The 27525-nt window shown below is 42.0% G+C and overlaps 1 protein-coding gene across 1 annotated transcript in view; it reads right to left on the bottom strand.

Moving 5' to 3' along the window:
* The window catches only part of LOC138761191 (rasGAP-activating-like protein 1), a 325463-nt gene that overhangs the window by 189438 nt on the left and 108500 nt on the right, over positions 1-27525 (bottom strand). The window contains exons 7-8 of the mRNA XM_069932922.1: positions 25895-26035; positions 2889-2980 (exon numbers count right to left, since the gene is read on the bottom strand). Of these exons, the coding sequence (XP_069789023.1) occupies positions 2889-2980; positions 25895-26035 (233 nt within the window). The remainder of the gene's footprint in view (positions 1-2888; positions 2981-25894; positions 26036-27525) is intronic.

Here is a 27525-nt window from a genome sequence, read left to right as displayed (position 1 = left end):
AAAAGGGAGAGAACTATAGGCTACTTAGTTTAATATCAGTAGTTAGGAAAATGTTTGAAGCTATCACTAAAGAAGAAATAACAAGGCATCTGGAGCATGGATTCATATTTGACAAACTTTCTAGAGTTATCTGAGAATATAACAAGTACAGTAGATAAACGGGAGCAGATGAATGTTGTTTACTTGGATTTACAGAAGGCATTTGATAAGGTTCCAGATAAAGTTAGAGGTAGATATTAGCATGGATAGAGAATTGGTTAACAAATAGAAAGCAGAGAGTCATGATTCAGTGGTGTTTTTCTGGTTGGCAATTATTGATGAGTAGGGCTCCACAGGTTTGGTGCTGCGCCACAACTCTTCATGATATATATTACTGATCTGGAAGAGTCAACAGAGTGTAGTGCATCTAAGTTCGCTGATGACACTAAATTGAGTGGGAAAACAAATTGTGCAGAGGGTACGGAGATTCTGCAGAGACAGAGATAGGTGAAATGTGTGGGCAAGGCTCTGGCAGATGGAGTACAATGTTGGTAAATGCGAGGTTATCCACTTTGGAAGGAAAAAAATGGAAGTGTAGTGGCAGCTACACTGCTACTGAAAGAACACACAACCAGACGGGTTGAGCTCAGTGAGCAGAACTAATTTATTGCTGGCTGCTGGGCTGGACTTGTACTCCCAGCCTGGACCTGGCTGAGGACTGCGCTGAGGGGTGCTGACGTCACCTGGGCATCACGTGGTCCCCCTGGACTTGTACTCCCAGCCTGGACCTGGCTGAGAACTGCGCTGAGGGGTGCTGACGTCACCCGGGCATCACGTGGTCCCCCAGCGTGAGCTTCTGACCCCTGTGCTAAGAAGGGGAAATCCCTGATGGTGCCATTTTGGCCGGCTGCCCCGCCGCATGGATTACAAGCGGGGCTGGTTTGCCTGCCTAGTGGTGTGCCGCCACAGAAGATCAGATTATTATTTAAATAGAAAGCAATTGCAGCATGGCCTTGCAGAAGGACTGGGAGGACTTGTACATGGATCACTAAATGTCAGTTTGCAGATGCAGCAGGCTATCAAGAAGGCAAATGGAATTTTGGCCTTCACTGCAAGAGAGATTGAATTTAGGAGCAGGGTGTTTATGCCACAACTGCACAAGATACTGCTGAGGCCACCTCTGGTGTGCTGTGTGCAGCTCTGGCACCCTTGAGTAAAAATGTACTAGCTTTGGAGGGAGGTCCAGAAGAGGTATAGTAGGTTGATTCCAGAGGTATGGGGAGATTGAGGAATTAAGAAGAACAAGAGGGAATCTTATAGAAATGTATAAAATTATGAAAGGCATGGAAACAATCACTCTGAATCAAAGATTGTAAGTAATGAGTTTAAGAAAAGGTATGTCCCCCGATCAAAAAAAAAACTAGAGCAAATTTGAAGATTCCGATTCACTAAAAGAAAGTGAGAATTTTGGATCACCTTCAGTTCCCAAAATCTGAATTTGTTTTGCACAGCAATGTGAAGTTTATTTCAAGTCAAGTAGATCAGGAACATATAGAGACATCCACTTACCCCTTCATAATGTACATACATCACCAAAAATACAGGAGAGTAAGTAGGATCTGAACTTCCAAAAAGTATTTTGGATATAATTGAATTTTGGATATAATTGGATGCAGAAAAGTAACATTTAAATTGCATTAACAGCAGTAATTTTCAAAAATTAGATGGTGCATCCAATTTCTGGGGAGAGAGCAGATAAAGTTGCATTACCTCTTCTTGTACTCGTCTAAAGCCCCTTTAATGCTTGCAAGTGATCGCAGGAATCAATGCCAATCAGCCTTTTATGTTGCAAGTGTGAAAGCAAAATCAGCTCAACACTGACGTCAGATGATGACATCTCACACCGGGGATTGACGGCCTCGACCCCCAGAACAATCCCTGGGATCAGTGGATGCCAGCGTTGCAATCAGACAAGCGTGAAACAGGTAATTGCATTGTGGGATTGAAATGACCCAAGTTTTTTGCATGAGAATGAGAACAGGAAGAAAAGATTAAAATGAAGATACAAACTCTGCCATGGGAAAGTCGCGGAGGGGGGAGGGGGGGGAAGAAGAGAGAGAGAGAGAGAGAGGAAATAAATAGCAGTAAACAGCAATAAATGGATGAAAGAAAAATAAAGGGCTATGAGATAGGGAGTTTTTACTATCTTTTTAGGTATATATAGGTTTGCATAACATTGTAGGCTGAAGGGCCTGTACTGTGCTGTAATGTTCTATGTTCTAAAAGGGTGAGTTGAGGATTGGGGACTTGGAGGATGGATTAGCAGACCCTGGGAATGGCTGAAAGAAACTCCAGGGACCCCTGACGATAGATGGCCCACCCAATTGTGATAATGGCCTGATGATTGCAACATTCGCATTATTACAATGTAGATGGAGACTCGTTGATACATTGTGAAATGCAGCAGCTGTTCTTCAGTTACCCTTTCAACATTATGACCAGGGTACAATGATGTACATAACCTATAGCCCCATTTCCACTGGCACCTGACCCAGGAATTAATTGGGGACAGGGTCCAGTAGAAACAGAAAACTGTCAGCATGCTTGCGTCAAATGACGTCATTTCACATCGGGAATTAACCATCTCATCCCCTACTCTTATCACCAGCTTCAGCTGACGCCGGCGTGCTGATAAAACCAGTGGAAAAGGGACAGCAGAAAGTCACCTTTCTCCAGTTGTAGGTAGAACATTCTGTCCCAGTTAAGGGTAGCTCACTGGAAATGGCACAAAGGGCTTCCTATCCTGGGACAGACAATTAACAAAATTGGATGCCAGTGGAAAAGGGGCTATAGATTATAAGCTTGTAATGGTAAGAAAATGAATCCAAGAAACAACAAGAGCTATTTACCCTGCATCATCTTCATTTTTTTCAAAAGGCAACAGCCTAAACCAGCCCCTGGTTACTTGAGTCTTCAGAAGTGCATCCAAATTGAAGTCAATCTAGTTCAAGAAAAAAAAGAGACATATTCCTTTACAGACAAAGGAAGCAATGATAAAAATTTAAAGTTCAGATTTATTGTCAGAGTACATACATGACATAACATGTATATGTTATACATAACATGTATAACATAACATGTATAACATAACATAACCTGAGATTCTTTTTCTTGCAGCCCAGGCACAATTTCTATTTATCAGTAACGAAACTGTACTCAAGAAAAAAAGATACGTCTGCAAAAGACAGAAATATAAACAAGGAAATGCAAACAAATTGTGCAATACAGAAAATAAATATCCAATTATAATATAATAAATAATGTGCAAAGTAAGAGCCCTTAAATGAGTCCCTGATTGAGTTTGTTGTTGAGTCTGATGGTGGAGGGTAGCAGCTGTTCCTGAACCTGGTGGAGTGAGTCTTGTGGCATCTGTACCTCTTTGCTGATGGCAGCAGGGAGAGCAGAGCGTGGGCTGGGAGATGAGGGTCTTTAATGATTGCTGCCAACAATGACGATTGCTGTCAAAATAGGCGCATGCACAAAAACACCATGGTTTGATGTTTTCACTGCAGCTGCCAATGCACTCTGGGAGCTTAGTATCATTCAGTCCAGAGCTTTCTGCTTCATCAGCTCCCACAACCTACCAAATACTGAACTTAATATTTACCCTGTCAGAGAGTCACAGAATCAGGCCTTTTGGCCCATTGTATCTAATCAGACCACTGTAATTCCTTCTACTGATCTCATGTACTTGCAATTGGTCTGTTGCCCTGACATGCTTTGGTGATTCAAATGAACAGATGCTTCTCAGATTTTGACTGAGTCTCTGCCTCTCCCACCTCCTAAGATTCCAACCACTCTCATTGTGATGAGTTACCCTGTCAGATCCCCTTAAACTCCTTCCTCTCACCTTACACTCTCTTGTTTGAGGAATGACCATCAATCAAAATACATTCTTACTATCCCCTGTATTTTACCCCATCAAGTACATAGTGCCTAAATGTGGCCTACAGTATGTACTGCACAAACTCATCAAGCTGGGTTCAACCTAACCCCTCAAGCCCTTCATCACGAGGTATCCAAATACACCCAAACTATCACTGGTGAGACTACCGACAAATCATACACTTGGACAAGCTCAATCACTCTTTATTGCAGCTTAATCGAAGCCTCCAACGACCCAAGTACAAGGTGATATATGAGGATCAGTAGTAATTCAGAATTGATCTGGTCCAAGAATATACCTTTTACAACATAAATGACAATGCTAAGAATTTCATTGCCAGGGAAGTGAAGAATCTGTGTTTGATGATTCAGGAGTTTGAGGAGATTTTGAGGGTTTCTCAAAAATGTCTACAGGTGTTCCATGGAGAGCATTGTCTGACTGCATCACTGTCTGGTAAGGAGGTGCCAATCCACAGGACAGGGGAGAAAAAACTCCAGAGTTGTTAAATCACCCAGAAAACATCGTGGGCACCAGTCTTCACTCCATCGAGGACATCTACAAGAGGCAGTGTCTTAAGAAAGAAGCCTCCACTTTCAAAGGCCCCCATCACTCAGACCATGCCCTCTTCACAGTGCCACCCTTGGGGAAAAAGGTCCAGGAGCTTGAAGGCGAGTACCCAGCTGCACAAGAGCAGCTTCTTCCCCTCTGCCATCAGATTTCTGAATGGACAATGAACCGTAGGCACTGCCTCACTTTATCCTATTTTCTTGCAATTTTTATTTATTTTTGCAATGTAATTTATAGCAATATTTGCACTATAAAGCTGCCACAAAACAATGAATTTTGTGTCCTCTTCATAACAATAAATTCTGATCCTAATTACAATTGCATTTTATACTCATTATGATTTTTATGGCAAGTCCTAGTAGCAGTTGATCTGAATTAATCCCATGGAATGAAAAACAGAATCCTGCTCGTAATAAATACATGCAATTTATTGTCTGGTATGGACAAAACATTCTGAGTGATCTTGCAAGTTTTTAGCTACTACAGTATGTTGTAAACAACACTTCTAAAAGTCATTAGTTTCAGATATTACATCTCAACTTGGAGGCCACTGGGACAGATACGAACCCACTATAAATCAAGTTTTCAATGTTATGGAGAAACATGTTCTACAAACAGGATATGGTTGGAATTAGAAACTGATGACATCCTGCACAATAAAGTATGAATGGGCTGTGTACATCCCAAACCACATGCAGTCACATATGTAGGTTGGTATGTGGCAACTGAATGCCTGCTTGCCAAGTGAGCATACTTTAGTTACAGAAATCCTTTATAAACTAAAGCTTTAATCAAGAAATGGGACACACCACAGATCGCAGATGCTGAAATCTAGAGCAAATAAAAAACAAACTGCTGGAGAATCTCATCCATGGAGGAAATTAGAGAGCTGACATTTAGGTCAAAACCTGAGCAGGATTCCAACATATTTTCCATTAAGATTGAGGAATAAATTCTAATCCCGGTCTCTCTGGTTTGGTTGTTGTTAGAACCTGCTTTCAATGTGTGTTTTCTGATGGCTTCTCAGGAATTTTAAATCTTGCCTCATCCAGCATACAAGGCACCCATGTGGGAGAACTGAAAATTGTACAGCATTTAGACTGAGATATAATTGCAGACCTAATTTCTGCAGGACTGCCAAATCAATTGATGCATTATTACAAATGACATACAGTCTCCCACCAAGCAGCAGATGGGTTTAACATCTTTATGCCAATCAGGGGTAATGAATATCCTTCAGTCAAATCCAATCAAATGTAGCAACACTGTGACACAGCATACGGTTCTTATAGAACACACAAGGTAAACTAGCATTTTCACCATTTGACAAAATAAAGATCGTGTATGCAAACATATATCCTGCAATACTTCTCCAGTGAGTATCTACCTCAGGAACTTTGGCTCAGAATTTATGAGCTAAGGTCCAAGATGCAAATGCATCAAGGAGGGGAAATTTACTTGAACAGTCAAGCCCATTGGATTAAGTATTGCAGAAAATAGGAGTCAAAAGAGTCAGGAAAATGTGAATTTAGATTAAGGCTGAAAAGGAATGCAGAAGGTAGAACTGGAGCTTTAGATCTTGCACATGTTCTAACAAGTGCAAGGTGCTTGCAGCCACCAGAGGCCAGAAAGTAGATGAGCAAACAGATTATAGCACTGTGGAACAGGTGGCCATTCATGCTAAATGGCTAGGCAGACTAAGTTAGGATTCTCTATAGCAGCCATTCTCAACCTTTCTTTGGCTATGCCACACGCCCCCATTTCCCCCACACCCACACCCCTGAGACACTGGTCAAAGTTTATGGGCCCCCTTCCCTGTGAGGCAGTGAAGTTTTGGTTTCTTTCGTACTTCTCTCTTACGTATTTACGTTACATGAGGTGAAAAGAAAACAAGGCTTTTACTTAAATATGCTGTGGCCACTAGAGGGACCTTAGGGATCCTGTTGAGAATAGCTCCTCGAGACTGTCGAAGAATGAAATGTGGTCTCATTCAAACATACATAATATTTCTGGAACTTGACCAAATTGATGCAAGAGTATGCCCTAGCTGCAGTATCTTGAACCACAGGTCACAACCAGAAAATACAGGTTCAGTTATTCAGCACTGAGATTAGAAGAAACTTCTTCACTCAAGACTGCTATGAAGATGTTAATTGACTAAGTATATTCAAGAAAAGGTCTGACAAATTGACAAATTTTGGAGAATTACGGGAATTAAGCATATGGAGCTAGCACAGGAAAGGGGCACTGAGGTGAAAGATCAGCTCTGATCTCATTGTGAGATGCAGAATGGTTCACTGCATTTATTATGATTTACAAAAATCAATTTCAGTGGTTTCCACAGAACTTGAGTCGAACAATCTTTTTAATATACAATTATCCCAAGATGCTTCAGAATGGGGTAAAAAAAAAAGCAAGAAGAGTTGGTCAAAGGTTCAGAGATAGCTTTACAGAGGATTTTTCGACGTGAGGTGCAGGAGATTAGGGAGAGAGGTCGGGAGATAAGGGAGAGAGGTCGGGAGATATTTAGTGATGGTGGGGAGGATAGGATATCGAGGTAGTCAAAAGAAACACACAAGATCATTAAGAGAACCAGAATGGATGCAAGACCAGAAGATGTTTTTTAGCTCAAAAAGGCGGTGGTTGCAATAGGGAAGCTATACATGAGGAGGAGGAATTAAGATGAAATCAATGAGGATGGAAATCTATTTAAATAAGCAAGAAGTGCAGGAGCAGATTTAAGAAAAGCCTAATAGCCTGAATACGTCTGATCTCAGAAGCTAAGCAGGCTCAGGCCTCAGTACTTGGAGGGGAGACCATCTAGGAAAACCAGGTGCTGTAGGTTTCTGTGAGGGGCGCTGGACAAAGTGGCGACTCCTGTCTGCCTTACAGTAGAGAAAATTTAAAGAATTTCATGCATGTTGTGTAGACAAGGAATAGATTGAATCAATGACTAAAATTGAATCAATGACTAAAATTGTGTGCTGAATGTTGAAGACACAGTCTAGGAATGTACAAATAGCACACACTTTTTTTGGTCAAGTGTAGCAAAGGAAGGTGTCAAGATGATGCCAAGGTAGAAATATCTATCATTGAGGAACAAGTGATGGCATAGTTCTTCCTAATGTTCAATCGAAAGAGGTACTGACTTGTCCATAACTTATCAACAGAAGGGCAGGATGGTGATGGGAAAAATAGTAGTGGAATTGGATGCCACCAATACACATGCAAGAACTGATTCTCCAGCAGAAGGTGAAATTGTCTTGAGCTTGATTTATTTAGTGGTATATCAAATTCACTTTTCTTTTGCTCTTCTGTACGAGTGTAAATTCACAGCAGAGTGTAAAACTGCATTATCCTAATTAAACCATGATGAGGGTTCAAACTAAAACCTGCAGCACAGTTTACAACCTGAAGAATGAAAGCTGCATTTTAAGGTGAAAACCCCATCAAATTAATCAACTCTGTGTTGGAGTCATTGCAAGATCGTCACTTTCAATTTGGTGTAATGCAGTCTGAAAACTGGTGTTTATATGGAAAACAGCAGAAGTGCTCATAAATGCAAATACTCTGAGATCAAGGTTTAGCACAAAGCTCTTTCACCTATGCTCAACAATTTTGTACAGAAAGGATCTTCATACAGAGATAACCTGTAGCACTGATGTTTGTGAAATGTAATGCCAATAAAAGAAAACATACTGTTGATACATAGACTATCCTGTGCACTGTAGAAATTGGTACATTACACCACATGGATAATTATGCAATCAATTCAAGACCTAGAACATTGTCTCCTTTAATGGCAGGAAACCTACAAAATCAATCAAATGTAAGTGAGGACAAACAAAAAGAAAATTTAACCATTCAATCAAATAATGAAACCAATTTCCAATACAAGTAATTCTATCATTCTTTACTTAATGTACCAATAATAATTTCATTAAAGAATGAGCAAAGAGGTTCCTTGGTCACTCATGATCCTCCTGATCGTTGATGGCATAGATCAGGAGCCTGGAGACCATCAGAACCAACACACAACTTCAATCCAGAAACAAGAAATTCTCGTGATTAGATCCTCCTTTCCCTCTAATTCTGACAATTCACTGCCCCCAGCCTGCAACCTCTACTTCAAAGATAAAGACAACAAATGTGTGCAAACATCAACACCTGCAAGTTCCTGGACAGGTATCATCCAGAAAATTGGAAATTGTTGTTAAAAAGACAAATTATACTGCAGATGCTGGAATCTGAAATGAAAATCAGAACATTGGAAGAACTCAATGGGTCAAGCAGCATCAGTGGAGATAAAAGCACTAAGTTAATGTTTTGGGTTGAGACTGCATTAAATCTGAAGAAAGATTGCCACTTTATGGCATTATGAGGCAGGGTAGGACAGTAGGTGATAGGTTGAACCAAAACCAGGAGAAACTCAACCATCCATCTGTTTTTTTTTCCTCCATTTGTTCATCCCTCCCATCCCCTTCCTTCCACCGGGTTCTATCTGCCCATCATCCTCTCCCCACAAGATTCCAACTATAACTTCCACTTTCTATTCCATCTTCATACTACAATTTACTAACAAATGTTTCCTCTTCCCTCTCAGTCCTAATGCAAGGTCTTGACAAGAAACATTAATTTTCATCTTTTGCCTTCACAGATGCAGATTGACACACTGAATTCTTGCACATGTTCTAACAAGTGCAAGGTACTTGCAGCCAGCAGAGGCCAGAAGACACAGTCGAATCTCACTTCTCATTCCTCCAAGTTCACTGGTTGCAGGCAATTCTTATACTGTGCACAGAATTTAACATTTATTAAGTTCACTAGGCTTTGGTGATTGAAAGGTAAAAGGTTACTTCTCAGGGAGGTTCTTGTCAGTTTTCAGAGAGAGATTTGTTGCTCGTTGGACCCACCCCCCCCAACTGATTCCTTCAAATCAGCCACTTCAGTGTCTTGCCGAAGAAACTTGCCCCCTCAGGTTTCTCCAGATGATAACCTCTTTCTTTCAGGTCACCACAGAGTTCCTTCTTGTTTCCCTTATTCCAAGTGAAACATTAGACAGCTAGTCCTCTCCTCTTGCATGAACCACAAGGGCTTTGACCAGGCTGAACCATGAACTCACAACCCATCTTCCAAATGGGGTTTTCCACAAGCTTGCCAGCTTGTCCTGTTCCAGTCCCAGCTGCTGTTGCTGACTGTAACACTGTAGAAGTGATCTCTGTCTCTCTTTCTCTCTGACTCTCTGCTTGCAAAACCACATGACCCTCTTAGAACTGCTCTAGACAATCTGCGGCTCCAACAAGATCTTTCACCTGTTGCCTTTTTGTAACCAACAATCCCTGAAAATTGAGGACCAAATCCTCTTCCTTCATTCAATCAGAACTATATTCCAACAGAGGACCGAAACCAATCCTTCATCCAATTGGTTTATGTCTGCAAAGTTGCCTATCTGAGCTAGCCCAATTTTGCTACTTTTATAAATACAGTACAACTCCGATTATCTGAAACCGGATTATCCAAAATCCTCAGTTATCTGAAATTTTTTGGACCTGGATGCGATGTCCGTTTGGCTCCAAACTCTTTTTTGGATAATTGAGAATTTCCGAAAAATCAGTAATCTTCATTTATCCTCAAAATATTACAGCCGAAATGGCGCCAGTTAGTGTCCGAAAATATTCAGATAAATGAGGACCTCTGAAACAAACAGAAATCCTCAGTTACTCAAAAAATATTCGGAACCGAACTGATGTCACAGGTTGAAAACATTTTGGAAAAAAAACCTCTGAGTTGAATTTAGAGTTTTTGGCATTGAATTTATCTTATTTTGTTCAGGTTATTTTTTGCTGAGAATTAAAATTTATTTCATGCTTAAAAAGCTTTCCCTTGTTGTCTGTTGTTGTTTCAACACTGTTACAAGTAATGTGCTGTTCCTACTGGGCTGTTTTTTAAAAAAATGACCAGTTATCCAAAAATATCATTTATCTGATGACAACCATTTTGGATATTTGGAGCTGTACTGAATTCATCTGCTGTGGTTAGGGTTAGGGTAACTTTAACCCTAACCATAATGTTCTTGAAAATCATTGGGTATCAATCTCAAAATAGAAGTGTTTAACTGGGCTCCTATCTAGTGCCATGTGCAAGAGTTCCACAAATCTACAAAGCTTTGTATGAAGCTTTTCATCATTACTCTTGAATGGCTAAATGCTGATTTTATTTTTTTCTGACTGCCACCCCATCAGTTATTTTTCATCCTACTTCATCATTTCCATTCATCAGTATAAATACACAATCTATATTTTACGAGATATTATAAACATTTTCAGAATTAATTCTTGGAGCCCTTGCATAGTTCTGGTGAATCTTTAGTCATTCCAGGGGAACTGATTTTAAAAAAATATATAGACATCAGCATGATAACTGGCCATTTTGGCCCACGAGTTTGTGCCTCCCAATTTACACCCAATGAACCTACACCCCCGATACGTTTTGAACAGTGGGAGGAAACTGGAGCCCCTTGGAAACCCACGCAATCACAGGGAGAACGTACAAACTCCTTTCAGACAGTGCGGGATTTGAACCCTAGTCCTGATCACTGGCACTGTAAAGGCACTGCACTAACCACTAGCGCCGTCAATGTTTGATACTGTTTTCGTGCAGAACCTTGACATGTGAAGGGCTTATTACAGTGTGTCGTCAGGGTCATGCTCCACATTGGAACTGAAATGCAGGAAACAGGCATTTATTTGTCATTAAAAATAATGCAACAGAAACATGGGCTACTGGAATCCAAATGATTTCAACCATGCCCTGTGGATTCAACCATTAGTACCAAGACCAATGAGTCTAAATGGGCTCCAGCATCAAGAATTGCTTTTTTGTGATATTAATGAGCTGGAACAAGAACAAATGTAACCCTAAATCCTTTCAAAACTGACATTTTGATTAGAGTCAGGTCATATTTTGCAATGCTTCATTTGCATTTTCACATTTGGTACTTCTCCTCAAAAGATCCAGGTACTGAATTGCCTTATAAATTATCTGTAAATGTAAAAGCTACTTCTTTAGTGGGGCACCTTGAACTGATTAAAATGCATTGCTTCTGACTCCGGCTTTGATTAGATTCCTGCTCCCTGTTCCAATACAGGCATTATAGAGGGCATGCCATGGAGAAAAATTATTGTTCAATGAAGCTAGACTGTAGCACATTTTAGATTTTCATAAAACTTATTGATGTTCAAATTGAACCCCTGCCTTATTGCAGATAATTGAGGTCTCTATCATTCTATCATTGGATTTCAGTAGGAGATTTCACATTTTCTCTTGCTCCTCTTTGACTAATTTTGTCCACCTTGTATTTTGCATTCCAGCTTGACCTTGACAGAGAAGCCCAAGTTGGGCTGAAGCTTCCAAAGGGCAGCAGCACTTACTGTAAGACTCTTCACATTGGAAAGTGGGGAGTTGGATTGGGTGCTTCTGCCACAATAATTCGGCCACAGTAGATTAAGGGTGTTGCACATAGAATGCTGGATCCACACCTTGTGGACAGGAACAGGAAGTAACCAATAAAGAAGCCCTGATGGAGGTGTTGCAGTGGGATCTAAAGACCTTGGGTTCTACTTGATTGTATTTGGTAAGTAACTGACAGAGAAAAAAAGGAATCTAGGGCAATGGTTCTACTTTTTAGAGAAGCAATTGAGTGGAGAACCCAACCTTTTTATCTGAGGCATTAAGATAGAACAGAATGTGTCTTAGCCACTGTTTGCAGCCTCTCCAAGAGAATAGGTTGCTCAGGGATAAATGGCTCATTCTCTATACAAACAGGACAGGCTACCACAAACCCAATGCATTGCTAGCTGGAGGTGAAGGAGGAGGTAGAGGTGGAGGAGGGCATGGCACCCTGGATTCTCCAGAGCTAACCTCAATGAGCATGGCAACTGTGCAGAGTAGGCCACTGAAAAACCAGGCTAAATGGATCTAGCCCACAGTAGTTTACAGAATGCCTGGGTAAGGAGCTGGCTTGGAAATTACTTGAAATGTGAATAAAGGGCTTCCTGAAATGCATTTGGGGATAACCCAGAGAAAACAATGGATGCCAAAATCAAGAGGAGCAGCAGTTTATTTGACATCTGGAAGCAGGAGTTCACCAGCTGTCACGGGCATTTCAATGGTGGGGCCACTCACCAATCAAAAGACTGCCCCAAGGAAGGAAACAATGTTCTCAATGGCATGAGAGTGATGAGATCTACCTATGAAGTTAAAAGACTGGAGCTGTCTTACAGTGTAAATTACCAAGCATGCACTTGAGGCAATGCGGCTACAGCTGCCACAAACTCCTTGATCCAACAGCACTTGTTGTAGGTTGCATTGTGGTAAAGTCCAGCCTGCACAATGGACAAACAAGAAAAGGCTCTCACAAGGGCAGACCCACAGAATGCGATGGAGAACATGATCCATATTTTGTGTTGTAGCTGCACTGCTTTATAACAGCTTACAAACAAATAAAGAATACACTCACTTGTTTCTTCCAGCACACCATGAAATCAACTTTCTTTTCATCTTCTTCAACTCCCCAAACACCACTCAGCCACACCTCTCTGATCTTTTCATTGGACCACCGCCACATAAGTGATCTTGACGTAATCACTCTCCTACTCCAGAAACTGCCCCCACCCTCAGCCTCTGAGCCAGGCAAGGAAATGACTGATTGGAAATGTCCCATTATGTTACGGTCCAGAGGGTTGATAGTTCGGACCGACCTCGTACAATAGTGCAGTGTTGCGAAAATGAAATCCTGTGTGTACAATCTTTGTGCATTATTTGAACAGTAGAGTGTGGACTTCTTGTTTCTCACTGACTATTTAACATTGGTGATTTCAATTTTTTTTAATTTAGACATGCAGCACAGTAACAGGCCCTTCTGACCCATTAGCCAGTGCTGCCAAATTACACCCAATCGCTGGCGTTGTAATGGGATTGCACTAACCACTATGCTAACCCAAGGGTACAAAAGTTAAGCTTACAAAATTGTGTCAGGCAACCAGAGATGGGGACAGAAACTACACTTGCAACAGGTTTGCCAATTACCACGAGCTACTGCGGCCACCATTATTTTTCTTTCGATGCAGTCAGCTCAGCTACTCAGATTTACAGGGAACAGCACACGTACAAAATTATAATGGTCTTTATTAACCACAGTGGGGTAGGTTGAAATATGCAGCCCAAATGGAATGGATTGCACAATGCAATGAAACTGATGTACTGCAGAACTGCTACTACCCGAACTGCAAGTGGGGCTTTACAACACATATGTACTTATGATCAGGGACACAATTTGCAACTGCGGTGCAGGTACTTCAACTGCATTTTGTAGCTCAGTCACCTCCAGCAATCAATAAGAGTAGTTTATGCATCTTTTTACATCTCATTTTTTGGTAAGATTTCTGTGAAGCATCTTGGGAAATTTTATTCTCCAAGAGTGAGCTACGTAAAAGTAGGTTGTTGTTGTTAGTGACGCTACTTGCGAAATTATATTAGCCACAGAGCTTTCTAAAATTGGCAGATGCAAAATTGGAAGTGGCAAGGCAGGTTTTAGCACACAGCATGCTCCGATCTTCTGAAAATTATCATCTATCTTCCCGAGGAAGGGGTTAGAGCAGATGAGAGTTCAATAAGCTCTGCAGGTAAATCATAAACGTGCATTGCCTGCAATTGCGAGCATTTGACTAATTGCTAATCCTCCTGTTTTCTGCCTGTCAGTGAAACTTACCTTTTGGAAGCACCAAGTGAAAATGATGAGTAGTTGCCTTATGAGAGTTAAGATTGGGGGAGGGGAAGAAGTGGGGGGGGGGGGGGGGTGTAAGCTCAGCGCTCCAGCAGAGACAGATGACTTGCTTCACAGGATGCGAGTAAGCGTGGGCGTCCTGGCTGCTCTCCTGTGCAGCGATTATGGAACTATAATTTAAAATAATAGTCTGGTGCATCTGAAGCCTTTAATCTATTTTCTGTGCATGAGACACCAGCAGGGAGCAGTGACGTAGGAAAAAGGGTTCCTCACAGACTGTATGAGAGAGAATACCGATCTGTGGGCACTAGGAATCAGATGCTATTCATTGAAGGAAGTGCAGATTTCAATGTCTGAAATTTGCAACACAAATTTTGACTTTCAAGCAATGAAATTAAGCTTGAAATCTTCTGCTTGCTGGGATATTTATTGAACAAAAAAATTCACCCCAAAATGGCAATTAACTAAATTATAAGAATTATTTTGCATCATATTAATTGTTCACGCTTACAGAAAGTCTGCTGCAGGTATATTGATAATATATCAAAAAATAATTAATTTAGCTGATCAATTCAAAGAGGGCTTTGTTTTCCAATTGGCAATATGATCTAGTTTTGAATATAGTGATTGGTTAAACAAAAATCTCTTAGTGACCAACAACAGGATGTATTTCTTATCTTAACAGCAGATTCAGGTTCACAACATTATTGCATTTCCCACAAGTGCACATACCTATATGCAGCACTTCTCCTGATAACCCTATATCATTATAAGCTTCTTAGGCCTCATCCATCGTTCAACCGGAGATTTTTGGGTTAATTACATTTCCCTTACCTCCAGCTGCTTGCTGATGTTTTGGGTATATCCATCCTCAATGGATTTTTATCCATTCTCAAATGGTTTTTACTTTTCAAAGAAATCCTCAGTTACCATGGTTACATGCAAGTTTCCAGGTGGAATAAAGGCAAGTGGTAGGAACATGGGAGAAATTCTTTGGCTATTCTTCTAAGCCACTAATCTCATGTGATGGTCTAAGCAAAAGTGACTAAAGATGGCGTTTCATTGTCTCATATGACTAAGGTGCAACAAAAATCTTGCTCAAACTCTTTCCATTCTACCCCAATAATGGAGTGGATGCCCTCCATAGTGTCATAAGATTTACAGTTTAACATTAACTGCAGCAGTCCCCCATCCTCCCCGTCCATCAAATCCAAATAGCTGCTTTATGACTGAAATTTCACTCACTGACTCCTTCATCTGCCCTTCTTCACCCCTACATCCACTACCTTCAACCAAACTCATTCATCAGACGAGAACAACCAAACACGTTAACTTCACTAAATGAGGAAGTATCCGAATTTGCTTCTCAGAATGCACAATTTGGGTCAAAACTTTCATTTCATACCCAATAGGAAAAGACAATTACCCTCTTTTATTGTGCATCAGAATTTTATCTCGTCTACTGATCCAGGCTAAATACCACTTCCATCCCTAGAGGTGAAGAGAATCAGACAACTGGTCCACTAAAACAGAGGCAAAAATACACTTATCTAATCCAGTGATATTCATTTAGTTATTCATTGAGCTATATGCTATGACAGAAACTTCATTTCTTATTCATTGCTTCTGTTTTATACACAATTGATGGGTTTGCCTTGCCACTTCTGAGTGTAGAATCAATCAACATAACCATCTAATTTCTAAAGCTAACTCACTTTATACAAAAGGTGATTTCACGTCAGGCCTCCACTTTGAGATCGGCTACAGGAGCGGATGGAAAATTAAGAATTTACTTTTCAGACCTAAAAGGCTGCTCCAGCGTCCCATTCATATTCAGAAGCGTCTCTGGATCCGACGGAGGCGGGACGACTGGTGCCGTAGCACCACCCGTCATAAAAAGGCAGCAGAGCAATGCCTGTCTTCCGTACCCGTAATCCCCCAAGCAGCTACAACTGCTGTGGTTCCCAGAACAGTTCCAGCTGCATGGGGTATTGTGGGTAGGGAAGATGGCCATTGCTCTTTCGTGTTTTGAGCCACAGAGAGCGACCCTGAAGGCCGAAGCGGCCCAGTGTGGCTGTCCCAGCCTGCACCGGCCATCCTTCAATGGCTCCCGCTGCCCTGCCGGCCCCCACTGACAGCATCCCACTGCTCCACCAGGCCTTGTTGACAGCTTCCGCCGGGCCCCAACGGTCCCTGCTGACAGCTCCTGCTGGCCCTGACGGTCCCCACTGACAGCTCCCACTGCCCCACCACCCCTGACTTGGAGGGAGAGGGATGAGTGGGGAGAAGGGTCGTGGGTTGATGGCATCATCAACCCGCCCCTAAACAGCCGCTTACCACAGCTGTACATTCAGATCAATCGGCAGAATGCTGCGGACCACTGATTATCCCTCTCCTAGAGGGGTTTGATTATGCTCTCGGAAAAGGCCTCCACACATTCAAAGAAGTACGTGGTTATGCATTTTGGCAGAGGTTCTCTGTCTTTATATTTGGACTTTTGTCCTATCTGAAAGTACTTAATGAAGCAATCCTTACCCCACTTAAATACAAGTAGCAGCTTTAGCACTGAAATTCTATTTCACTCAGCTTTGACAACTGGAGTCAATTGAGAATCCACTCAATGCCCAGGCACCAATAATCTATTCTACATGAAAGCTTCCAGCCTGAACTTCCAGATCAATACCTATGAACCAAGATTTAGATCAATTATATGCTACCATATACTACTTCTAGTCATTGAGAGACTGAGGAGGAGGCATCTATTACCAGAATTATGTGGAATGGGAGGAGATCCCACCATATAAAACTGTAACATTCACTGATGCCTTGAAAGAATAGATGCTGGGAAGCAGTTTTTTGGGTTATCGAGTTTAGAATTGGGAGGGTGGAGTCTTAGAGAAAAGATGGATGACAGGAGTCGGGAGAAAATTCTTTAAATGGTATGATCAGTTGGTAGAAATTCTCTAATGCAGTGGCCTGAGGATAGTCAATATTTAAAACTGAGATTGGTAGCTCTTAGGCAATCATGGGATTTGGGGGAAGATGGAGCTATGCTGTTGAGGAACTTGTCCCACAAGCTAGTTCGGTGGGAAATTGGGAAGGAAGAGTATTACTTAAATTGGGCAATATTGATATTCAAAAAAACCTGCGTGCTTTGCTTACATCAGTTATTCAAAGTGGAGATAGTAGCTTCAAGTTCTTTGGAGTCAATATTTCCTGCATCATCCAGACCAACATTTGAATTTCTTTAAAAGGATCAGTAAGTTCAGCATGCCCCTTAACAACATCTACATGGTACACCCAATGCATCCTAGCTGGGTGCATCATATGGGAGCTGCTCTGCCCAAGATTGGAAGTAGTTGCAGAAGGTGGCACACACAGCATGATATATCACACAAATCTCTATCCCCTCTATCACCTCCATCGATGCATCCTGTGACAGTTTATGTTGTGTTTGTATTGTATATAGATATGTTTTTGGGAGATAAATTGGGGCAAGTTTTTAGTGTAGGTCACATATAAACACTTTAAAACAGATCTTATTTAAAATACTGGAGCTCTGCTCATGCTAGACATGTCAGCAACAAGAGTCTTTGCAAAAGCTTTGGAGTGTGCCCAAGAGACTTCACTAATGGATTGTTGTTTCCAAAAAGGCAACAGATGAAAGAACTTGCTGGAGCCACAGTTTGTCTGGAGTGGAACTTACTGTTCCAGGAGGGTCATGTAGTTTTGCAAGCAGAATCCGCCTTCAGGTGCATTTTCCGCCAAGAATGCGCCTGCAGAAGCGGATTCAGACCTGTGGGACGGTCGTTCAGGTGGTGGTGCTAAAAGCGCAACATTGGCCACCTGAAAAGGACAGCTGCACGGGAGGAGCCTCGGAGCGGACTTCAGCTCCTGTCCCTTTGGAACATCAGGGCCGGGGCGGCCGGCGCAGGACATCGGGGCCGGTGAGGGGGCTGTCAGGTGCTCACCAGCTGATTGTCATCCCCTTAGCAGCCACTTTCAGGCGGTTGCATTCAGGTGCCTAGGGGGACTCCAGTGCTCCGGTGATAATCCCTCTCAGAGAAGGGTTGGAAAGTGTGCCTCGGAGGCATCTCCTGCTCTTTCAGGTGGCCTCCCGACAGCTGTATAGGGATAGAAAATGTGGCTTTACATCGGGGTATTTTGGCCACCTGGAAGTGCCTAGAGAGAGAGAGGCAAACAGGTTTTTTCTCTCAGAGAGAATTCAGTGCTACAGTCAGCAGCAGCAGCAGCTGGGACTGGAACAGGACAAGCTGGCAAGCTTGTGGAAAATCCCATTTGGAAGATGGGTTGTGAGTGCTTATTTCAGCCTGGTAAAAGTCCTTGTGGTTCATGCAAGAGGAGAGGACTGGCTGTCTAATGTTTCACTTGGAATAAGGGAAACAAAAAGGAAATCTGTGGTGACCTGAAAGAAAGAGGTTATCATCTGGAGAACCCTGAGGGGGCAAGTTTCTTCGGTAAGTGGCTGATTAAAAAGGAATCAGTCAATTGTGGGTGTCCAGCAAACAACAAATCTCTCTCTGAAAACCGACAAGAACCTTCCTGAGTGGTAACCATTTACCTTTCAAGCACCGAAGCCTGGTGAACTTTATAAATGTTAAATTCTGTACCGAGTTTAAGAATTGCCTGCAACAGTGAAATTGGAGGAATGAGAAGAGAGATTTGACTGTGGACCAAATAACTTTCCTGAACTTACACACATATTACATACACGTGCACTTAGAATTGGAAGGGGGTTAAGTTAGGTTCGTTAAGTCAATCATAATAAGTTAAAGTGTGATTCTGTTTTCATGTTTAAAGATAATTAAAGGCAACTTTTGTTTAAGTAACCATTTTCCTTGGTGAAAATCGCTGCTGGGTTTTGGGGTCCTCTGGGCTCGTAACAATCTTACTACCCCTCTCTTTCTTTTTACTGTGGTGTGGAGGGAAGCACCCGAGGTGAGTGAACGGTTTTAAAAGGAGCGCTAACTCAGGCCATTGCATTCTCTTGGGCTGTTGCAGACAGAAGAGGAGCAAGGGACTTGGGAGAGTGGTGAGTGGTGAGAACCAGCATTGATGAGTGAACGGTTTCAAGAAGGGTGGCAACTGTAGGGTTAAACAGAGTGTTGATATGAGGGAGTGAGTACTTGAAATAATTGGCTGGGACAAATAAAAAGAAGGGAAGCTCAAGAGGAGGAGTCAGTGTCTGAGTGGCCAAGTGAAGCTTTGAGGATTTGGCTCAAGAGACTTCGGCAGCCTGAGGGCGAACTTGCTTCCAGTGAGGTAAGACCAGGTGAGGTAATTTAATCTTTTAATTGAATTAGGAGTAGATAATGGAGTCAGCTGGGCCAGTGGATTGCTCCGATTGTGGAAAATCTGGGACAGCACAATTGTCCCTCATGACTACACCTGCAAAAGTTGCATCCATCTGCAGCTCCTGACAAACTGAGTTAGGGAACTGGAGCTGGGTGAACTCAGAATCATTTGAGAGGCAGAGAGGGTGATAAAGAAGAGTTTCAGGGAGACAGTCGCCCTCAAATGTTAGGAGGCAGGTAGCTGAGTGACTGTCAGGAAAGGGTAGGAGACTAGACAGAGAGAGCAGAGCACCCCTGTGACCATTCCTGTTTTGGATACTGTTGGTGGGGATGACCTATCAGGGAGAATTTGTAGTGGTCATATCTCTGGCACTGAGAATAGACCCTCAGTTCAGAAAAGAAAGAGGGTAAAGAGGAGAGCAAAAGTGAGTGACAGGGGACAGATAAGTTTTGTGGGAGAGATTGATATTGATGGTGTGTTGCCTCTCTGGTGCCAGGGCCACATTATTTCAGATAGAATTCTCTGTATTCTCAAGAGGGAATGTGAGCAGCCAGATATCGTGGTCCATGTAGGACCAATGTCATAGGTAGGAAGGGTGAGGAGGTCGTGCAAAGAGAATTTAGGGAGTTAGGTGCAAAGTTGAAGGACAAGACTTCCAGGGTTGCGATCTCAGGAGTGCTATCCATGCCACATGTTAGTGAGGCTAGAAATAGGAAGTTAAATAGGAAGTTAATGCTAAAGAGACATCGTAGGAGGGAGGGCTTCATATTTCTGGACAATTGGGCTCTGTTCTAGGGAAGGTGGGACAGTTGGCACTTGAACTGGAGGGGTTCTAACATCCTTGCGGGTAGGTTGGCTAGTGCTGCTCTGGGGGGGGCGGGGGGGGTTTAAATTAGATCGGCAGGGGGATTGGAACCAGAGTGTTAGAGTACATAGTGAGGTGGAGGAGGATAAAGGTCTTGCAAGGACTGCAAGTATAGAGAGAAATCAAAGGATTGTATGTGATACAAATCTTCTCAAGTGTATTTATTTCAATGCGAGGAGTATTGTCGGAAAAGCAGACGATCTTAGGGCACGGATTGGCAGGTGGGATTATGACATTATCGCTATTAGTGAGACTTGGTTGCAGGAGGAGTAGGACTGGCAACTCAATGTTCCGGGGTTCTGTTTTTTCAGACATGATAGAGGGGGAGGGATGAAAGGGGGAGGAGTGGCATTGCTAGTCAGGGAAAATATCACAGCTGTGCTTAAACACGACAGCTCAGATGGCTAGTCTGCAGAGCCCATAGAGTTGGAGCTGAGGAATGAGGAAAGGTGTGTCCACACTGATAGGGTTGTATTATAGACTGCCCAATTGTCAGAGAGAATTGAAGGAGAAAATCTGTCGAGAGATAGTAGACCAATATAAGAATCAGAAAGTTGTGATAGTGGGAGATTTTAAACTTTCCACATATTGATTGGGACTCCCATACTGTGAAAGGACTGGATGGCTCAGATTTTGTCAAATGTGTTCAGGAAACTTTTCTAAATCAATATATAGAGGTACCAACTTGAGAGGATGCAATACTTGATCTCCTATTAAGGAAGCAGACAGGTCAGGTGACAGAAGTATGTGTCGAGGAATAATTTGGGTCCAGTGACCATAATGTCATTAGTTTCAAGTTAATTATGGATAAGGATAGGTCTGGTCCTTGAGTTGAGAATCTAAATTGGAGAAAGGCCAATTTTGTGGAAATGAGAAAGGATCTCGGAGGAGTGGATTGGGGTAAGTTGTTTTCTGGCAAGGATGTGTTCAGTAAATGGAAGGCCTTCAAAAGCAAAGTTTTGAGAATGCAGAGTTTGCATGTTCCTGTTAGGATTAAAGGAAAATTTAAAAGGCAAAGGGAACCTTGGTTTTCAAGGGATATTAGCAATATGGTAAGAAGAAGAGGTTCATTTATAGCCAGTATAGGCAACAAGGAGCAAATGAGGTACTAGAAGAGTATAGAAAATGTAAGAAAATACTTAAGAATGAAATCAGGAAGGCAAAAAGAAGACATGAGAGTGCTTTGGCAGATAATGTGAAGGTAAACCCAAAGGGTTTCTTCAAGTATGTTAAGAGTGAAAGGATAATAACGGACAAAATCTGTCCACTAGAAGATCAGAGTGATTGTCTATATGTGGAGCCTCACAAGATGCGAAGATCTTAAACAGTTTTTTTGCATTAGTATTTACTCAGGAGACTGGCATAGTGTATAAGGAAGGAAAGGAAACAGGCAGTAGTGACATGATTGAAGAGGAAGAGGTGCTTGCTGCCTTACAGCGAATAACGGTAGATAAATCCCCTGGGCCTGACATGACATTCGCTCAGACCTTGAGGGAGGCTAGTGCAGAAGTTGCAGAACCCTGGAAGAAATATTTAAAATGTCTGGCCATGGGTGAGGTGCCAGAGGATTGGAAGGTAGCTCGTGTTGTTCAGTTGCTTTAAAAAGGCTCCAAAAGTAAACTAGGAAATTACAGGCTAGTGAGCCTGGTGCCACTAGAAGATAAATTATTGGAGGGTTTTCCAAGAGATCTGACTTACAAGCAATTGGGCAGCCAAGGGCTTATTAAGGATAGTTAGCATGGCTTTGTGTTTAATTAACCTTAAGGTTTTTTCAGCAGGTTACTAAGGAATTAGATGAAGGAAAGGCTGTGGATGTTGTCTACATGGACTTTAATAAGGCTTTGTCAAGGTCCCACTTGGAAGACTAGTTCAGAATGTCCAAATCCATGGAGAGGTTGCAAACTGGATTTGAAATTGGCAGAATAGGAGAAGACGGAGAGTGGTAGTGGATAATTGCTTCTCAGACTGGAGGTCTGTGATTAGTGGTGTGCCTCAGGGATCTGTGCTGGGACCATTGTTGTTTGGTGTCTATATCAATGATCTGGATGATAATGTGGTAAATTGGATTGGCAAGTTTGCTGATGACACTAAGATTTGAGGCATTGTGGACAGTAATTAAGGCTTTCAAAGCTTGCAGAGGGATCTGGGCCAGCTGGAAAAATGAGCCAGAAAATGGAAGATGGAATTTGATGCAGACAAGTGTGCTGTATTGCATTTTGGAAGAAAAATCCAAGGTAGGACATTTACAATAAATGTAAGGGCACTGAGGAATGCAGAGGAGGAACAAAGGGATCTGGGAATACAGATGCATAATTCCTTGAAAGTGGCATCATAGGTGAAGAGAGTTGTGACGAAAACTTGTGGAAACTTGGCCTTCATAAATCAAAGCATTGAGTAGAGGAGTTGGATGCTATGGTAAGGTTGTAGAAGACATCGGTAAGGCCGAATTTGGAGTATTGCGTGCAGTTCTGGTCGCCAAACAGGAAGGATATCAGTAAGATTGAAAGAGTGCAGGGAAGATTTACTAGGATGTTGCTGGGTCTTCAGGAGTCGAGTTGCAGGGAAAGATTAAACAGGTGAGGACTTTATTCCTTGGAGCGTAGAAGAACAAGAGGAGATTTGAAAGAGATTTACAAAATTTCAAGGTGTATAGGTAGAGTGAGTACAAGTAGGCTCTTTCCATTAGACTAGAAGTGATAAATATGAGAGGAGATGGCTTTAGGGTGGAAGGGAAAAGGTTTAGGGGAACATTATGGAGAATATCTTGACTCAGAGAGTGGTGGGAGTGTGGAACGAACTGCCATTTGACTGGGTAAATGCAGGCTGATGCTCAAATGTTAAGAATAAATTGGATAGATACATGGATGGGAGAGGTCTGGAGGGTTATGGAATGGGTGCAGGTCAGTGGGATGATGTTTCAGCATGGACTAGAAGGGCCAAATTGCCTGTTTTCTGTGCTGTAGTGTTCAAAGGTTCCATAATCTACCCAGATCCTCTCACACACCCTTCTTTCCAACTTCTCCATTTGCACATTACCCACACGGTCCACCCACTGCCCCCTATCCCCAGTTCCCCATTCCATTATCTGCAGCCCAGTCTCTGTCACTATCTCCACCTTTCCCTCACCCAGCTGACCCTATCTGCCAATCAACCTTTCCTCACCTGGATCAGCTCCTCCTGCCAGGACTTACCCAGCACCCCCACCTCACCTCTTGATATTGGCTATCCCTCCTCTGCTTTTCAATCCAGATGAAGAATGCCACAAAACACGGACTGTCCACTTCCCTCCTCCGATGCCGCCTGACTCGTTGAACTCCTCCAGCTCCTCGTTCTCTTACTTTGGGGAGAGAATGAATGAATATTCTCCTTGCAATTGTCCGTGACCTGTATTATGCAGTACACAAATGTGCTGGAGAACCACAGCAGGCCACACAGAAAGAAAAGGGTGAGGGCCTGGGCCTACATCAGGTGTTTTGTTTAATTCAAATGAACTGTATATTACTACTAACAGATCAATTCATCTTCCAGAAATTTTTGCCCAACACTCAAAGGATTAACAGGATTTAAAAACTCCAATACACTACATTCCCACTCTTGCTCCACAATATGTAATCAAAATAATTGGTGAAAAAATGCAAACAAACACATCAGTAATGTTTCACATAATCACAATCAATAGCCCTCTGCCAAATAAACATGAATAGATCTCCATTTAAATTTAGAAAGGATCCACTGACTCAACAGAGAGGAACACAGCTGTATCTCTTGCTGAGAATCATGATACATTTCCTCTCATTCTTGGCCTGAAGATAAAACCAGAATGAAAGCCAGTCCTTGCCAGCAGTAATAGGTGCATGTGTATCAGTGCATCACTTTATTCCTGTGAAATTCCTCCCTTTGACTTCTGCAGACTGAATTTCAGTGGTAGAGCAGAGCACACTGACAATTCTCTAGAGTACATAGATTGCAAGTGCCTAAGATGAATTTCCAGGCAAGCATTCTCACTCAAATGCTCATGTGCCTCCGAAGGTAGCTGCAGCAGACTGAAGCTGAAACCGACTCATGATCTATGGTCTGTGGTTGGCAGTCTGTGAACCCAACTTTGGGAGAAGCACAGGCTAATATTGGGAAATCAGTTTGAATCCTCCACGTGCATAACACTTTATGCACTGTCTCTGGACATTTTCTTCTTCATTTTTCATGATTATAGCATGGTAGAAACCCCTTCCATCCCACAAAATCCATGCTGCCCAATTATATCTACCGTTCCCGTGCATTTTGGAGGGTGGGAGGAAACTGGAGGACCCAAGGAAACCACACACAGGTCAGAGAGAGAAAATACACACAGGCAGTGGCAGATTTAAACTCGTGTCACTCTGCTAAGCACAATGGTAACCGTGCTACCACCCCCAACTCCGATGGAGTTGCATCGGACACAAACAATTGCAGAGTACTCTAAAGCACTTACTACGACCACAAGTAACAGAGGCCTGAAAATATTGAAGCACACCCAACTGGAGGGCTGATCTAACCTGGGCTGCTGGTGGAACCCTATGTGCTAGGTTTCCTTGACAGAGACTCTTTCATTAATTTATAATTAAGTTGGGTCCCTCATTAACCAGCCACACTCACAACTCTTGCCGAGTTACCATCCTATGAATCTCTCCCTGATATGTCTTCCGTCACCTCAGTCATTTCCTTGGGCCCTACTCCCATCTATGCCTCAACCTTTCCCACCCCCATCTCCAATTTCCAGCTGGCAACTCTTTCCACATTACTTGGGCCTGATCCTCTAGCCTCAATCTGATCACCTACACTGTGATCCATTTCCCACTACCCCCTTGCCCTCAGCCAATAATCTCCTCCTCCCCCTCATCACTCAACACTTTCTTCCTCTTCTCTAACTCTGCAGCGGTATTAAATCACTGGAGTAAAAACATAAGACATTTTTTGCAGAACCTATTTTGAAGTCCAGGTCTTTGAAAAGGAACACAGGGGCTCACCTAAACACAACCACTGAAAGCACATCTTCTCTAACAAATGCATTCATGCATTGATGAAGTTCTGCCCATTTCCTTACAATGGTGGCACATTTTGGGATATTATGCTGGATTTGAAGGGTTGAGCTGCCCCAGAACAGAAACAAATATCCATACCAATACTTCAGCAGATGGGTACACTCATGTTCTTTATACAGCAATATCTTTGATGTTTTTCTGAACTTTCAGTGTGTGAAACCACCTGAAGCAACTTCTGTGATAGAATATTTATAAACCACAAAACCTAATTAAGCTCATTGACACATTCTGAGTAGCCAAACATATGATTTATAAATGCAAGTTTTCTGTGGGGGACAGCAAATGTCATCCACACCACCCTCATTAATGTTCTGTTTAGTATTAATAAACAAGTCTCAAGTCAAACAGTGGAAACTCACCTTCCCCAGAAAATCATTCTTGCCCACCATATCCCAATCCCAGACTTCTACAGTGAGCATTATTTCTTCTATTGCCTTTTCATCCTCCAGTTCAAACTCAAACATTTCATTCCAGTGAGGAAAACGAGTCTTCTTTATTGTCTAGTGTTGGAAAAAAAGTCAAAGAGTGAAAATAAAAAATTGATACATGTTCATTTCCCAGAGCAAAATGTGCCGACCAGATGTCGCATATACTGATCAGAAGTTACATCAGGGCAAATTTAGACTTACAGAAAAGTAATTCCTTATCAAAAAACTAAATAAACAAAGATGGATTCTTACCAACAAAAAATATCTAATCATCAGAAAACAAAACGACCAAGTTTTGACGAAGGCTGCCGGCCGAAAACCTTTATTCTTCACAAACGTTGCCTTTCCAACCAGCAGTCGCGGTAATTTTCATTTCCCCCCCAAATATAAACTGACTATTTTTAGTAACGGTTTCTTCATTAATTTCACATTTTCTGTTACAACATAATGCACCTTCCTGTCTTGTGCCACCAACTTGTGTGTGTTTCTCACAGCCATTCTCCGCTTTTATTCCAACTGCAAATTCATTCCCTCTTTTCCATGATCTACTTTTAGACCTTTATCTCACCTATCTTCTGAAACCTGGCTGAAGAATTTCACATATTTCATATGTAAGAGGGTCGAGTTAAAGCCTGGTTAATTGACCAACATCTCATAGAAGGAACGGCAAGTTGCAATGTGGATTCCACAAATCAAAAAGTGGTGCAGGCAAATGATTCACATCTGAAAGGCATCAGCTCCAAAATGTAGCAGAGCAGAGGTTTCAGTCGTAGCCAAGTGTGGAATGTGGCAGAGCAATGATCCTAATCAAAACCAGACCTGGATTATAGATTCACATGCTCCTGACCATCAATAACATTCGGGAACCTGCTTGATCTCTACTCTTAATTATCGAGAAAAACCCATTTATGCAAAAGTCGAGCATAAATACACCATCTGGCCTTGAGACTGCTCTGTCATTCAATAATTACTGATCTATCACTCCATATTCCCTCCCTTACTGAATGATAAAATGCATAAATTCACACACTACTTTTAGAAAGAAAAAACTCCTTTCAATTAACTTGATTTATTATGCATTCTGATGATTTTTACTTGCTGCACTCTACTTGCCTAGGATCCAAACATGCAGCCCAGAGGTCGGTGCATTAAGTCAGCCTGGTCACTGCAATTAATAATGTTATTTTTGGATTATAATGTGTCTGAACATTACCATAGGTACAATGGCAGATTGTCAGACAGAGGCAGCTCAGTCTAATGGATCCCTCTTGGCTTCTTGAACTGTGCTGTGCACAGTCCCAACTGCAGATCACATTTAAACATTTTCACCTGAAACAATATCCACCTTGTCTTTTTGTCTACTTCCATCTTCTCCACTTCCATATCTCTGACACATATAATATTTCTTTTGAAAGTGCAGAACAGTAACTCAACTAAATAGTAAAGATGGATTAGAATGTTTTTTTAATGTCTGGCCCAAGATTAAAAAAAGGAGTAAAACCTTTTCAAAAATACAAATGCCTTAGATTTTTTAAAATCTATTAACTTGACAGGAAATTTCA

Source organism: Narcine bancroftii, chromosome 4 (genome assembly GCF_036971445.1).
Source record: "Narcine bancroftii isolate sNarBan1 chromosome 4, sNarBan1.hap1, whole genome shotgun sequence".
In the NCBI taxonomy this organism is placed as follows: domain Eukaryota; kingdom Metazoa; phylum Chordata; class Chondrichthyes; order Torpediniformes; family Narcinidae; genus Narcine; species Narcine bancroftii.
The sequence above is the reverse complement of the archived record's forward strand: the minus strand, read 5'-3'. Positions and strand labels throughout refer to the sequence as shown.